Genomic DNA, 15,697 nt, shown 5'->3' with positions numbered 1-15,697 from the left:
AAGGAAGAGCTTTCTGTATCAACAGACTTTGCAGGCGACTTCTTATTAGAAGTCTTTCTCTTCTTATTACTTAGTGTCACAATCTCTACTTCCTCTGCCTCTTCCTCATCTTGAAGGACCAGGTTCATCTCCTCAATTTCAATGGTTTCACTTGGTTCACCCATCATTTTCTTTTCATTAGCAGTATCTTTCTTTTTACTCTCATCTAAGTCCTTTTCTAGGCCAGCCTCACTCTGCTTCCTCTAACTCCTTGTAATTCTTCCTCTTGTGGAAGGAGTCTCTACAGGGATAGAAGAGGCAACCTTTCACTTCTTGCCTACTTTTCTTCTTCTTTGGATTGTAGTTGTCAGACACTCTTTTCAGTAGATCATGGAAGGGTTCCTTCATAGATGGAACAGGTTCTTGGAATCTTTTCCTCAGCCTAACCAGCCCCTCCGCTGCACTAGCATCTCCAAACCCACTCCCCCTTCTTCTCTTAAGCTTTCTTGTTCCTCAATAGCCTCGTCACTCCATAACACCATAGCCCCTATTTCTTTAGTCAAACCAACAAGAGTGGGTGAAGAGGATTCAACCACTCATCCTTCTCCCTTTTCCCTCACATCTCCTTCAACACCCCCACTCTCCTTTTTTTTTTCCTTTTTATTTTTACCACAAATTTTACCAAACTCAGTAGTCTCTACACCAACAATAGAACCAACCAAAACAAATATATTTTCTAGATTTTTAGCAAATTCAGAAATATCAGAAGCCTTGAACCTAGAAGTTACATGTTCTGCTTCAGATTAAACGGGTTCTTCCTCCTCAGTTGTAGACATGAATGACTCATCTGATTTTTGGGGTTCTTCTATTTGACTGGCCTTTAACTGGTCATCTAATTTCTTGGATAGTTCACTGCCAGCTACTATTTTACAAGCAATCATCTTGACACATCCCTTCTTGGGAGTTTGGGTGGTTAAAGGTGTGGGTGATGGTCTTTTGGTTGGTAATGATGGATTCTCAATGGTTTGGGGTTTTTTTAGATGTGTTCCCCATTTGAAGCACTGCAGATGAACGAAGAAGGTTGAGAGAGTTTGTAGTTTTAAAAGGCTTTGGTGTTTTAGAAAATGAGAGAAGAAGATGATTACTGAGCAATATAAAGGTGGGTAGGTTGAGTGTGTAACGACACCTTTTGAAGTCTAGAGGTCTAATCACTTTGGGAGTTTAAGTTTGAAATGACGTTGGACTCTTTCCTAGTTTTTTGGCAATTATGGTGCGGGGGACTCCTTGGTGAAACAGTTCATCTAATGGATTGAATCAAAAAGAGGCTGGGATAAAGTGGGACACCTTTTTAGATCATGACCTAAATATAGTTATTTTAAAATATGCGGAGTAGAGAATACATACCTTATAGTTCGATGAACCAGGTTCTTCACTGAAAGTTTCCTTGTGTAAATTGAATTTTCCAAGAAAATAAGGATAATATAATTAGACATCGATGAGATATTTTAGCACATGGCACAAGAGTATACTAATTAAAGTATGTTATTGAGCAATATTTAATCTAATTACTTACAAAATTCATAATTTATCTAGCCAATCATTGAGTTAGAACTGGTTCCTTTTAGGTCATCTTAATCATCCCTTATTCTAACCCGTTCCTTTTAAAGTGATCTCTACTTTGAGCTTTTGTGAATATGTCAGCTATGTGCTTGTCAGTAGCATAAAATTCCACAGCGATCAAACCCTTTTCATAGTTGTCCCTCAAAAATAATACCTAACATCTATGTGCTTAGTTCTTTTGTGATGAACCGATTCTTGGTCATACTATTGGCACTAGTGTTGTGACAAAAGATGGGGATACCACTTATATCAATTCCAAAGTCCATTAATTTATGTTTAATCCACAACAATTAAGCACAACGTGAGGCAACAACCACATACTCAGCTTTAGCAGTAGACAAAGCCACAGAGTTTTGCTTTTTGGTGGCCCAAGACACAAGACATGAGCCAAGAAAGTGTGCCATACCTGAAGTGCTCTTTCTATCCACAAGAAAACCTGCATAATCAGTATCAACATAACCCACTAAATAAAAATTACTACATTTTGGATATCATAGGCAAGGAACAGTGATGCCTTTTAGGTATCTCAAGATCCTCTTGACAACCTTCAAGTGAGACTCCTTTGGATTTGCCTGAAATCTAGCAAAAAGTCCTACTCTGAACACAATGTCAGGTCTACTAGTAGTAAGATATTACAACTAACCAATCATTCCCCTATACATCTTCTGATCAACAGATAAACCAGGTTCATCCAAATCCAATTTCGTGGCTGTTGCTATAGGAGTGTCAATTTCTTTGTAATCTTCCATTTTAAATCTTTTATGCAACTCTTTTACATACTTTTGCTGATGGATCATAGTGCGATTTGAATTTTGTTTAATTTGTAAGCCTAAAAAGAAATTAATCTCATCCATATACTCATTTCAAATTCACTCCCCATTAGCTTAGCAAATTCTTTACTTAACCTATTTGTAGTTGTTCTCAAGATAATATCATCAACATATATATGAACTACCAAGAGATCTTTACCATTTTTTCAAGAACAAAGTATTTTCAATTTTACCTCTCTTATAGCCATGCACAAGCAAGAATTTAGACAATCTATCATAGCATGCTCTTGGATCTTACTTGAGCCCATAAAGTGCCTTGTCAAGTTTGTACACATGATCAGGATATTCCTTGATTTCAATGTTAGGAGGTTGCTTGACAAACACTTCTTCCTTTAGATAGCTATTGAGGAAGGCACTCTTGACATCCATCTGATAGAGAGTGAATTCCATATAAGCAGCAACGTCTATAAGGAGTATAATTACTTCCAATCTTGCAACTAAAGAAAAAGTCTCATCATAGTCTATGCCCTCCTCTTGACTATATCCTTGAACCACCAATCTTTCCTTATTTCTTGTAACTGTTCCATCTTTATCATGTTTGTTTCCGAAGACCCATTTAGTGCCAATCATTGTTCTTTCCTTGGGTCTTGATACCGGATGTCAAACTTGACTTCTTTCAGATTGGTTGAGTTCATCCTGTATTGCATTCACCCAGTCTGCATCCTGTAAAGCCTCAGAAATATTTTTAGGTTCAATAAGAGATAAAAAGGCATCAAAAGCACAAAGGTTCTTTAAAGAAGATCTGATTTTGATTCCAAAGGTTGGATCAGTGATTATGTTCCCAATGAGATGGGAACTTTGATACCTGTAAGGCTTCACAACCAACTGGTTTCCCCTAGATGTTTCTTCAATGTTTTGTTGCTGAGGAATAGGTTCATGGACAAGTTCTTTCCAGGTTTGATGATCAGTTCCCCTTGTCAGGTTGCCATGGGTGGAAGGACATGTTCCATCACCTGTTCCTTCCTGGGGTGTATCTTCAGGCTGGGCTGTGGTTTCATTTGCGTTTATTACCATCCCCATTGCTTCATCATCTTGTTCCTGCCTCTCAGAAAGAATATTAGTTTCATAAAAAAAACAACATGTACACTTTCTTCTACACACATTGTTCTTTTGTTATAAATCTTATAAGCTTTACTATGTGAAGAATATCCCAAGAATACTCCCTCGTCACTTCTGGGATCAAACTTACCTGGGGAATCTTTACCATTATTGTTCACAAAGCACTTGCATCCAAATGCTCCAAGGTAGGATATATTTTACTTTCTCCATTTAAGTAACTCATAGGGAGTCTTCTCAACAAGAGGTCTAGTCATGCACCTATTTATGATGTAGCATGCAATGTTTACAGCTTCTGCCCAGAAGTTGTGAGGCAATTTACTAGCAAGTAGCATAGTCCTAGCCATTTCCTCCAATGTCCTATTCTTTCTTTCAACTACTCCATTTTTTTGTGGAGTTCTAGGAGAAGAAATATTATGATCTATGCCATGCTCTTTACAAAATTTAGAAAATTTAGTATTCTCAAATTCAGTACCTGTACCATGATTAGACCTAATTGATGCAAGTTAATTACCTAGTTGTTTCTGAGTTTTTCTAACAAATGAAGTGAACATGTCAAATGCTTCATCTTTAAATGTTAAAAATAGTGTCCAAGTAAACCTAGAGTAATCATATACAAGCACCATAACATATTTCTACCACATCTGCTCATTGTCCTCATTGGTCTACACAGATCTATATGGACTAGTTCCATCGACCTGGTAGTACTTACCATTTTCTTGCTTTTAAAAGAGGATCTTACCTGCTTCCCCATGTACAAGCGTCACAAGTTTTATCTCCCTTAAACTTAATGTTAGTCAATCCTACCACCAAGTCCTTGAAGACTAGCTTATTGAGTTGACTTAGACTCACATGTCCAAGTATCTTGTGCCAAAAGAGGGGATCATTGTCCAACACACTTAAGCAAGTGAGTTCATTATTTGAAAGTGTGGACAAATCCACCACATATATGTTATTCACTCTTTTTCCCTGTAAAACTATTTTGCCAGTGGTAAGCTTTATCACAAAATACTTTGTAGAGGTGAAAGCTACCATGTTACCTCTATCACACAGTTGTGATACACTTATTAGGCTATATTTCAGTTCATCTATCAAGTAGACATTCTCAATATATAGGATTCAGACTTACCTACCTTTTCAACCCCAATGATCTCACGTTTCTTTCCATTTCCAAAGCAGACATTACCTCCTTTAAGGTCCTTAAGTGAAAGGAACTGATTCTTGCTTCCTGTCACATGCTTTGAGCAGCCACTATCCATATACTATATTTGGATGCTCTCTTTCACTTGGACCTCAGGTTATTCATTAGATTCTCCAATAGCCATTAGATCTCGTTCATCATCATTATCATCATCATCTGAGCTCTCATATGAACTATCTCCCCAAGCAGCAACCATTACCTTAGTTGATCCTTTGTTGTTGCCTTTCTTGGGATAAACCTATTCCTTCTTCCTGTTCCTTCATTCAACTCTTTCCTTTTTCCGTTCAATCTCCCACAAAGGATAGTTCTTGATCATGTGATCAGTCCTTCCATACTTGTAGCATCCATCATTAGCCTGCTTCTATGGAGCTCTTGCCGTGCTGTAGTTTTCACTTCATGAAGGTGTTGGGATATATACTATTAACCATGGATTTTGGTTTGGATATAGTATTTATTATGGAATAATTATTTATTCAATTTTAATAAAGTTTTAAATAGATCATATGTTCGTCTGTGTCCTTTACATATATGGTAGATAATTTAGTGTATAGAGTTTAGCTTATACACAAAAGATTAAATCATCGGTTCTTACAAGTATAAAGATTATGTTCACAATCTAATGATGGAATTGCACAAACCATCAGGAATGATTGTAGCACAAGATTAACTATAATTTATCTTGATTATAGGAATGGTTTAATTCCGACTTCTTGTACTAGTACATTTTATATGTATTGAATGGACCAAGTAGAGATAAATATTTTATACTGACTTAATAAAATAAATTCTCTAGCCATTAAATGTACTTATATTCTTAATCTTGATATAATTATTATTAGCTGTGTATATTATTATTGTTTTGATTTATTAAAAGACGAGATCCTTTCGTGGGTCAATATGCCTGGTAAATTAGACAATAATGATATACATTGGCAAAGTCATAGTTAGTTATGGAATCCATATCTCGGTCTAGATATTGATGATACCACTTTATGAAAGCTTATAAGTTTTCATGTGTAAACCCTGCAGGTGAATTTTGTATCAGTCACATGAAATAAGTTAAGTGATAGTCTAAAGCAAATAATTAATGAATTAAATTGTCAGTAATTTAATTTATTTGATTAGTATATTAATCTTAACATGGAGAGTTAAATAAGATTTAATGGAAGAATTTCGAAATTGAATTGAGGAGTGCAGTTATGATTTTTTAGTGGAATAATTCATAATTTATTATGGTAGTCTTAATTCGTATATTTTGAATTAAGTCCATAATAGGAAGCCTCGTTAATTAAATACCGCGGTCCCTATTATGCCCGAATAATTAGGAATAATATGGAATTGTATTTCTTGGTGGAAAAGAAAGACCCAACAGGTTTAGGAAAAGGTTTTAAACCCTAAAACCTGTGGCTATATAAAGGGGTATTATTCCATAAGAGGCCATGGTTTTAACTATACGGCTTTCCTACAAGAAACTCACCCACACAAGTTTGCCAATTCCGGGTATTATTTGGGTCACACAGCAGAAGATAGTGGAACTGGAGGATAATCTCGTGGACGACTTTGCTCTTGCTGGGAGGTTCCTATCACGATCGCGGTCACTCTTCAAGAGATGAGTATCGATTTTATGTTTGATTAAAATATGTGATTATGTATTGTCTATATTACATGCAAGCGATCCTGGCTATTTGCTTCCGTTATATATACATGTTTTCCATCAGAAGGACCCTTTCCTCTCTTTAGGTACTTTTTGATGTCCTTGGTAATCATTGCCATTTCATCATCTTCCAGGTCAGAATCTTCAATAATTCTGAGTGTCAAACTCCTTTCCTCTTAGGCACATCCAATTTCATGGTTTGTCTTCTAAGTTCATAAGCAATGAGATTTTCAATCAATTCATCCAAAGGATGTGTGGCGATATTCTTTGATTCCTGAATGGCAGTGATCTTGCTTTCCCAAGTGATTGGCAAGACCCTAGTAAGTATCTTCTCAACCCTGTCATCTTCAGGGATAATCCTTCCAAGAGATTTTAGTTCATTTGTCAGTAGAGTGAACCTTATGTACATCTCCTGAATGGTTTCTCCATCTTTCATGGCAAAGTTTTCATACTGAGAGTACAGTAGGGTTCCTCTTAATCTCTTCACCTGAGTTGTTCCTTCATGGTCCACTTGTAGTGTGTCCCAAATTTACTTGGCATAGGAATAACCTTGGATTCTACTGTACTCATCTGGACCAAGTCTACAAATAAGCTATTTTTTGGCTTTGGCATTCTTTTCCCACTTCTTCAAATCCTCAGCATTGCAATCAGTTCTTGTCTTTGGCACATCTACTCCTTCAGCATTTTTCTTCAAGGTGGATAGTGGACTATCAGTAATTTTGTCCCATAGCTCGTAGTCCTCAGCCTGTATATGATCTCTCATTCTAATCTTCCATCAAGGGTAATACTGGCCATTGAAGAGTGGTAGCCTTGCAATGGATTTCCCTTCCCAATTTTCAGGTGGTGCACTCATCTTGATCTTCTCCTAAGGTGTTAGACGCTTCAAGGATAACCTGCTCTGATACCAGTTAATGTTTTATACTTCAATACCACACAAGAGGAGGAGTGAGGAGAGTGATTTGTGTGATGTCCAATTTTTCGCGTGCACAAATTATAGAAGGACCTGGTTCTTCTACGAATTTCTTACACTACAGTAGCGGAATAATAAATGCATAAAATAAAGAACACAAGTATTTTTACGTGAAAACTACCTGGCTCAAAAGGTGAAAAAACCACGACCTACTACCAGCAGGATTTTCCCCAAAACTTCACTACAACTCTGAGCCAAAACAACAATGTTTACAAACTCTTGTAAACCTAAGGATTGCCTCTAACCCTTGTGCAACCAGTCACAGGCTGTTGTGATTGCTTCAAGTTAATTCTAATTTGAACAATACAACTCAAAGTACTCAGTACAAATGCTTCTAATAAAAGCTGAAAGGTACAACTCAAAAGCCATACTACAATTGAACTAGAATAAAAGTGAGACACATGGAACTGGTTCTTCTATCTCGTACATGTAGCTCCATTTTCACACTCTTAAGACACATAGGAATTATTTGCAAAATGCCTTGCTATTTTGCTTATAATTCTTGCTTAACTTATGCGTTTGTGCGTCTACTATAAAAGAGAGCACAACTGATATATATATATATATATATATATATATATATATATATATATATAGTTAGTAGAATAAGAATTAAGTGGAGTTCTAGTTATCTTCAACTTCTAACTCCTCCCTTACCTAGGATAGAGTTCTCTTCAAGTAAGGAGTCCTGCTCCTTATCAATTATGCAACCTTTTTGTTTAGGGGATATCATATATAACCATTTATGCTTATCCCCTTCACGTGTATGCCTTGTTCTTGAATCTGCCCGTGCACTATATACACTGTGTATGGACCTGGTTCATACATGTATTTCTTTATGAATCATCAAAACAAACTTACTTAGCCCAACACCAATATTAGTCGAAGATAAAAGGTATTGGACAGTTATTTACACTTCCTCGCCACTCTCACTAGTGAGATATCTTTTAATTAAGAGTCAACCCCTTTCGGTTGTAAGTCACTCAAGTTTAAAGATGAGGGAGTTGGACAGCTTATAAATTCTCTTTGTATTCTCATTTTGTGAGGCATCTTTTCCAAAGATCGTGCAATACCTCAACGGTCCTATATATTGAGGGATCTGTTAGTCAAATAAGTAGATATACCATTCCCCTCAAAGGGCTAGTCAAATTTCTTGATCATTTATCCTCCAACGATCATACAATGGAAAGCAGAAGGCACAGCTGCAGGCAGTGTGGACTGCAGCTGCCAGCTCCTATTGGAGTAAAAGCCATTTACTGTCCAAGGTGCCAACGTTCCACACAATTCCAACCAAGAAATAATATGCATGGTGTCCCTACAGTCAATGCCAACGGGCCGTACAGTAACAATATTAATGCAATGAACACAGGGCTACCAGCTTATCCTGCCAAACCAAGTCAATTAACAACTGGATTTGGTTATGGAAATTATAGGCCACAGTCCTTCCAGTTCAGGTCACCACAGGTCATGCGACCTCAGCCTCCACCAGCAGTGCATGGACGGAAGCGAGCAGTTCTATGTGGAGCTAACTACCGTGGGCATAACAAGAGTTTGAAAGGTAGCATCAATGACGTTTTAGCCATGAGATATCTTTTGGTCGACAAGTTGGGGTTCCCCAATGCATCAGTAATTATTCTTACAGGTATCACAAACTCGACATATATAAATGCTTGTTTTAATCTTTCACTCTGAGAGTGAAGGCGATGCTCCACTAATCAAGATGTTTGTCGAAAAAAATTTGTTAAGACTGATAAATTCCTTTCGGCTATTTCTGTTTTCAAGAATAACGTAAAGGAAAAAAGGAAAGACCACTTACATACTTTTCATCATTCATTAGGTTATCTTCTTGCTAATTAGGAGAAAACTAGTTTAACATTTTTTGTGATTGAGAAGAATTCCATTAAACGAGTTCTTGAATGCAGGGAATATTTTTATGGTCTTGAGTTGTCTCTCACATGACATGATACTTTAGGTTCTTTTTCTACAAAAAACGAAATACTATTACTACCTCTGATCATATTATCTAACTTTTAAAATAAGGGTGGATGTAAAAAAAGTAATACATGACTTCTTGCTTTGAAAAAAAAAGTAATATGTGATTTCTTGTTTTTCTATAACATTAAATTTTCTTAATGACCAACATATGGGACAAGAGAGAGTAAATACAAGTTCAAAGAATTATGTCTTAAACAGTGTTAGGTGAGGTTTCATTTGAGTTGAGTAGTTAAAGTGCCTACTTCTACTTCTCATCTTTTGTAACACGTAAAATTACAGAGAATGAGAAAGATATATTTAGAATCCCAACCAAAGCCAATATTAGAGCAGCCCTGCGTTGGCTTGTTCACAGTTGCCAACCAGGTGATTCATTGGTATTTCATTACTCTGGCCATGGCTCACGAGTACGTGACCTTGACGGCGATGAAGTTGATGGATACGATGAATCACTATGCCCTATTGACTTCGAAACAGAAGGACGAATACTAGATGATGAGATCAACGAAACCATTATAAGGCCTCTACCTCGTGGTGCCACACTTCATGCTATAATTGACGCTTGCCATAGTGGAACTTTTCTAGATTTGCAGTTCATGTGCAGAATAAACAGGTTAAAGAACCCTCTTTTTGAATTTTGGATCTTCGTAATAAAACTTCATCAATATATACATATATATGATTTTAAACAAAGGTTAAGTTTTCATTTAGGGGAGGAAGCTATATGTGGGAAGATCATCGCACTCCACACAGCACATATAAAGGTACCAGAGGGGGAATAGCAATATGTATCAGCGCCTGTGATGATCATCAGAGCTCTGGAGATACCATTGTAAGTTTCATACATGTTATATGGTCCGTTCCATATTAAATCAATTGGTGTTCGTTGACAATAAAAATATAATGCTCTGTTCTGTTAAGTCAATTTAAAACGGATTCTTAATATAGTATGATATACTGTTAGGTCGCATTACATCAAACTGAATACTCGTATCATTTGTTAGGTCATGGATTAGAAAAACAGAATAAAAATACTGGAGATATAGTCTTTATCTTGGTTGTTTAACGCTTTGACGAAATAACTATATATGAGGAAAGCTCTTGGATAGGTCTGTCAAATTTGGCCCAAGCTCAAATGACCCGCCCAAGGTTGAGTCTTGACCAAGCACATTTCAACCCTTTTAAAGTTGGGCTATTTTTAGCCCAAATTGATCCATGAATAACTTTGCCAAAATATCTTAGAAATAAATTTTTTTTGTTTTATATGTTATACTTATATGACCATAACAAAAAAAAAAAAAGTCTTATTTAGTAATTATACAATTCATTAGAAAATAACACATATTAAGTATAGCTTTATAAGAGTTGGGCGATCTGGGTTATGACTCAAATTTGAGCCCATCGTGACTCAGCTCATCTTAGCCCAAATAACTTTTGGGCGTATTATTTGACCCGCCCAATTATTGACTCAATCTATTTTGACACGCCAAAAATCGGCGGCCAATGGTCCTGGTCCGCTTTTTAAGTTAAGAGTGTGCCTGAGTTTTGTTGCACTCTTTGGGTGAGCTAAAGATATTCATTTTCTTGCTATTGTGGCTCGGTAAACTTGACTGCTTCATTTCCATATTCTTTTCCAAATTGACTGGAATATATCCAACAGTACAGTGAGGCTGTCATATTTTAATCCTTCGGGCTTCAGTCAGCTCTTCAAAGTTATATCAGCATTTTCAGTTTCATTAACATCTATGCATCAAAGTTGGTAACACACACATAACTTCTGCAGGCTTTCACAGGTTTTCCAACTGGTGCACTGACTTATAGTTTTGTGAAAACAATGGAGCAAGAGCCTAAATTGACTTATGGACGCTTGCTTCTATCAATGCACAAGAAGATCCACGAGACACAGAAAGGAATAGGCCTGAATAGTAAAGATGTATCTCAGGTGCACTTCTATGAGATTATTCTAATTCTTAAATTTGCAACATATATTACTTGATAACTCTACCGGCTTAATAAATAAGAGGTTCAATGTGATAGCTATGTGAACATTTAACTACTTAACATAATTAAACAAGAAAGCCTACATAGAATGGAATGGATAGAAAGAGCCCGATGGAGACGTAGCTGGTTGGTAGCATTATTAACCGAGAAAACAGAAGGTTATAGTTGATACTGACATATATGCCAAATAAATTTTATCCTTTCGAATATTTTGCATAAGCTGATCTATTTTAATGGTTTTTACTGATTTTGCCCAGGAGCCTCAACTATCCGCTTCTGTACGGTTTGATATCCACTCCAAGCTACTCACCCTATAGGAAGTTAAAGCTACACTGCATTGGCTGTTGAAAAATAAAATGAACTAATTCTCGTACCATGTTTGGCTAATCAATATATAAATCGAGCTTCAATCTCTTGTGGGGTTTACTCATATAGCTTTACTGTCAAGTGAACTTAATCATATAGTTTTCATATGTATGCTTCATTAATGATTCTGGTTTACTCAATAAGCCTTTGGATGAAAATTTGGATGTAGAAGATCGCCTGGTCCAAGTGTACGTTACCACACTTTATCTCATGGATTTGATCTCTTTCCCCGTCGATTCAATGAATAATAATAAAAAAACCGTCGATCTTTAGAAGATTTTCAACATGATCACACAAGGCCCGATTTATTTTGTTGATGTACGTTGTTTACCCTTAAAATTGGATAACTATTAAACCTATAGTGTGGTTCTAAGGACACGTGATTTCACTTAATACCAATTGATAAATATGAAGATTAATAACAAAAATGAATTATAAAGTAAAGCAAACCAGTGTTAGAATGGAACTCAGCCCTCGAGTTTGAATACCCTCGAACTGGTTGATGCAAGAACAATTAAATTATAATAAGCGGATGAACAATAGTATAAACGAAAAAGTGAATTATATTGCTTTGATATCTGTGAATAATGTGTCTTACAAATGATTAGAACCCCGTTTTAAATAGTAGATGAATTCCACTTATGGTATAATTCTAATTATAGAAGAAAATCCCATGATTAGCTAATTAACCATTTCTGATTTGATTCGTTCCGAGATTTACACCATGATCGTCAACCAGTCATAGATATCTCGCCTTTATGTTATTATGCTATCTTCGATCTTGTTCGATGTCTGTTTCATTTGGCTTCGATCGTTACTAGCCTATATCCCAACATGTATCTCGATTCTGAACTCGGTACATTATCCTCGTGATTTAGTCTGTTCCGTTACGAGGCCGTCCTTTGATGCAACCTCTCGGTCTCGGTCAAATAGTAAAATCAGGTGGTCCCGATTTTAACCGTATACAGATAGTCCCCTCGATTTTTAGAGTAAAATGACAAGAAATGAATCGCGCCTTCGATTTTCTACCTCGACATGTCATGACGTCATCCTCGTGACATAAACGACGGGAGTGACCGAAATGTCCCGTCGGTACAGTTCCCCAAGTCATTAATGAGTGTTAGTTGGTGGTCGGCCACTAGTGCCTTTGAACCGTCGCCGTGAAGCCAATAAATAGACCCCTTTCTCATTGAATCAAACTTTATTTTCACTTTCTTCTAATCACCAAAGCTTTTACATCTCTTAAGTTCTTCCATTCTACAAATCTTCAGGTTTTGCTGTTAATCCTTTCTCAAACGTCAAGTCCTATTATCTTCCTCTTCTTCAAACTCACACAAAAATGGCAAAAACATCGAAAATGGTATCACAAAAAGAAGCTGCTTCATCTTCTCAACCGGCCGGCGGAAAAACACCGGTGGAACCCCGTCTTGAGGAATGCATTCCTGGGGGGTGCGCGCTAAACTCCGATTTCAAGACCGATAAAGCCTCGTCGATTCCTGGTCGATGCCAACCAATGTCGAGGTATATATGCTAAATAAGTGAGGGATACCTTATGCAGGTAAAGAAAGACTGCAACTGGGAGGGCAAATAGGTGGTGATCCTGACCCCCGAAGAAGACATCACCACCCATGTGGAAGGGTTTCTAAGTGTTTACACGTACCCTTTCATGCTGGGTCCCCTCGACCCCGTCATCATTGATTTTTGCCGTCAATATCAAATAACCCTAGGCCAAATACATCCTTCTTTTTGGAGAATTGTTATTTAGCTCTGATTCTTCGTGAGCAAACTCGAGGGGCTCCCTTTCACCCTCGATCACCTTATCAGATTGTATAGCCTGCCTCTATCGAGGCGGGTTAATAAAACTCCAACGTCGAGCTATCACAGTGTTGTTCTCGAGCATAGACGAGGACAAGGATTGAGGCTGGATGGGCCGGTTCATTCGAGTGAGGACTTCTGACCTAATCCACGCCTAGCAAAGGGCCGATGGGAGGCCAAGAATCATGGTAAGCCCACTTTTTTGTGTATTTGATGATTTGATTAAGATGCCATTTTTCTACTTATTCAATTTTCTCATGTACAGACCTGGGCAAGGATGCGGTCATGAGGCCCCTGTCTAGTGAGGAGGAGACTTCGACCCTGGTTTCGAAGCCGGCGAAGGATAAGAAGAGGAAAAGGACCTCAAGCTCCGAGGATCCAAAGCCTAAGAAGAATCCGGTTCATAAGCAGAAGAAAGACACAATTTCCCTGCCTGTGGATGTGATTCAACGACTAAGGGAGGAAGAAGAAGAAGATGAAGACGATGGCTCGGAACTGGTGGCCCGAGTGAAGAAAACCATCGAGGCCCTAATTGCCACTGAATCGGTGGTGGTTGAGGAGATTCCGCCTCGAGCCGAGGGGGTCTTGGAAAAGGGCTCGGGCAAAGTCCCCGAGTCGTCGAAGATCGAAGATGCCTCCCGCTGAGATGAGCAAAAAATGGATATGCTCGAAGGGGCTGGCTCTGAGGCCCTTCGCAGCGAGGAGAACGCCCCAATTGGCTCACTTGGGGCAATAGATATTGGAGACTCGCCGATTCTCCCTGCATTTTCCGAGGAGACAATTTGGGAGGCCCAAGCTACAAGGACTCCCGAAGTAGATGGGGCCCATGGAGGGGAGGACCCCTTCCGTGGTTACTTTATCGGGGTAGAGGATGCTACCGATCTGAGTGAAGCATCGAGTCTCCTTGATGAGGCTCAACAAGTCTTGAATCGGGTGAGTCTCAACTCCCTTTGTCGATATCATACTTAGTTTATTTCTTCTCTTCCTGTCTAATTTCCTTTATTTTTTACGTATAGGCTGTGGCACTCCATCAGAGGCATTTTCAAAGTCCCGAGCAGAACTGAGCCGATGTGAGGCTGACCTCCGAGGGCTCACGGAGGAGAGAAATGCCCTTAAACTTCTCAGTTGGCAAGAAGAAGAGGGGATCAAGGACCTAGCTGAGTTGGCCAAGGCTCACCAAGATCACACCGAGCTGATCGAGCAGGTAATGAAAATCTTAAAAGCTCATTGGCTCGAATCGGGAACGGTGGCTAACATTTCAATCCCACAGCTACAAGGTCGAGAAGATCGAGCAGTTTTGCGAGGTTGTCAACATGATGAATGAGGAGACCTTGGATGGAAAGAAAGTATGGACCGCTTTGCTGCTGAAAAAGAGGCTGCTCGAGCGCAATTGTCATCAGTCGAAAGTTAGCTTCCAGGCATGAAGGAGAAGAGCTCAGATCAGGAAAGCCTAAAAAATATAAGAGCTCGAGGCTCGGTTGGCTTCCGAACTTGCAAAAGCCAAAGCTGAAGCCGAAAAGGCAAAGGCCGAGGTAGAGGCGATCGTGGCCGTTTATCGGGCCGATGCTGAAGCCGCTCAAGTCCAAGTGAGAGAGGTAGCTGAGACCGCTCAAACGCGAGCATATTGAATGGATGAACTCCCCAAATGTCAATCTCGGAGGGAAACCCTCGAAGATGTCTATGCTCGAGGTTTTGATCTTACCGACGAGATAATAAAGGCTAAAGAGCATCAAGCTGGTGCTAGAGCACTGGCCTCTTCCGACGATGATGATGATGATGGCGGCAAGAGCGGGTCCGAGAATGGGGAGGACCTCGATAGAGTATAAGCTGCCCCCGAGGAAAACTAGGAATCTTAGGATTTTTCTTTTTTGATTTTTTGTGCGGGACCCTGATCGGTCCTTGTAAATATCTTCGTATATATAACAGATCTTTTTTCTCTTTGACTTGTCTTTATTCTATTTCCTGCCTCATGAAAATTCTATTTCATTTATGCCTTCATGCCTTATAGAGATATTGCTCACAAGTTTGGAACTTTAGGCAACTAGACCAAAGTCGGACCAGTGTAGTCTTTAAAATTGAGTGAGTACTTGCTCGAACGCGAAGTAGAGTGACCCTTAGATTTTAGTTGAGTAAGGACAATTTCTCGAACTCAAAAAATAAAATGGCCCTTAGGCTCTTGAATTAGGCCGATATGGTGTCAAAATAATGGCTTT

The 15,697-nt window shown here is 38.5% G+C and overlaps 1 protein-coding gene across 1 annotated transcript; it reads left to right on the top strand.

Moving 5' to 3' along the window:
* The first annotated feature begins 8,311 nt into the window (after positions 1-8,311).
* Positions 8,312-11,840, top strand: LOC104086969 (metacaspase-3-like). Its single transcript, XM_009591335.4, has 5 exons — positions 8,312-8,952; positions 9,585-9,915; positions 10,014-10,134; positions 11,086-11,244; positions 11,561-11,840. Exons 1-5 carry the CDS (start codon positions 8,493-8,495, stop codon positions 11,618-11,620), a joined length of 1,131 nt encoding a protein of 376 aa, XP_009589630.1. The 5' UTR covers positions 8,312-8,492; the 3' UTR covers positions 11,621-11,840.
* Positions 11,841-15,697: the final 3,857 nt, after the last annotated feature.

The sequence above is a fragment of the Nicotiana tomentosiformis genome, chromosome 3 (genome assembly GCF_000390325.3).
Source record: "Nicotiana tomentosiformis chromosome 3, ASM39032v3, whole genome shotgun sequence".
NCBI classification, from domain to species: domain Eukaryota; kingdom Viridiplantae; phylum Streptophyta; class Magnoliopsida; order Solanales; family Solanaceae; genus Nicotiana; species Nicotiana tomentosiformis.
The sequence above is the reverse complement of the archived record's forward strand: the minus strand, read 5'-3'. Positions and strand labels throughout refer to the sequence as shown.

Bases quoted from the DNA above. Each gene is read 5' to 3' on its own strand.
- LOC104086969 (XM_009591335.4), top strand. From the start codon at position 8,493: ATGGAAAGCAGAAGGCACAGCTGCAGGCAGTGTGGACTGCAGCTGCCA. The intron at 8,953-9,584 runs GTATCACAAACT...GTAAAATTACAG, and splicing joins ATCAGTAATTATTCTTACAG to AGAATGAGAAAGATATATTT. The intron at 9,916-10,013 runs GTTAAAGAACCC...GTTTTCATTTAG, and splicing joins TTCATGTGCAGAATAAACAG to GGGAGGAAGCTATATGTGGG.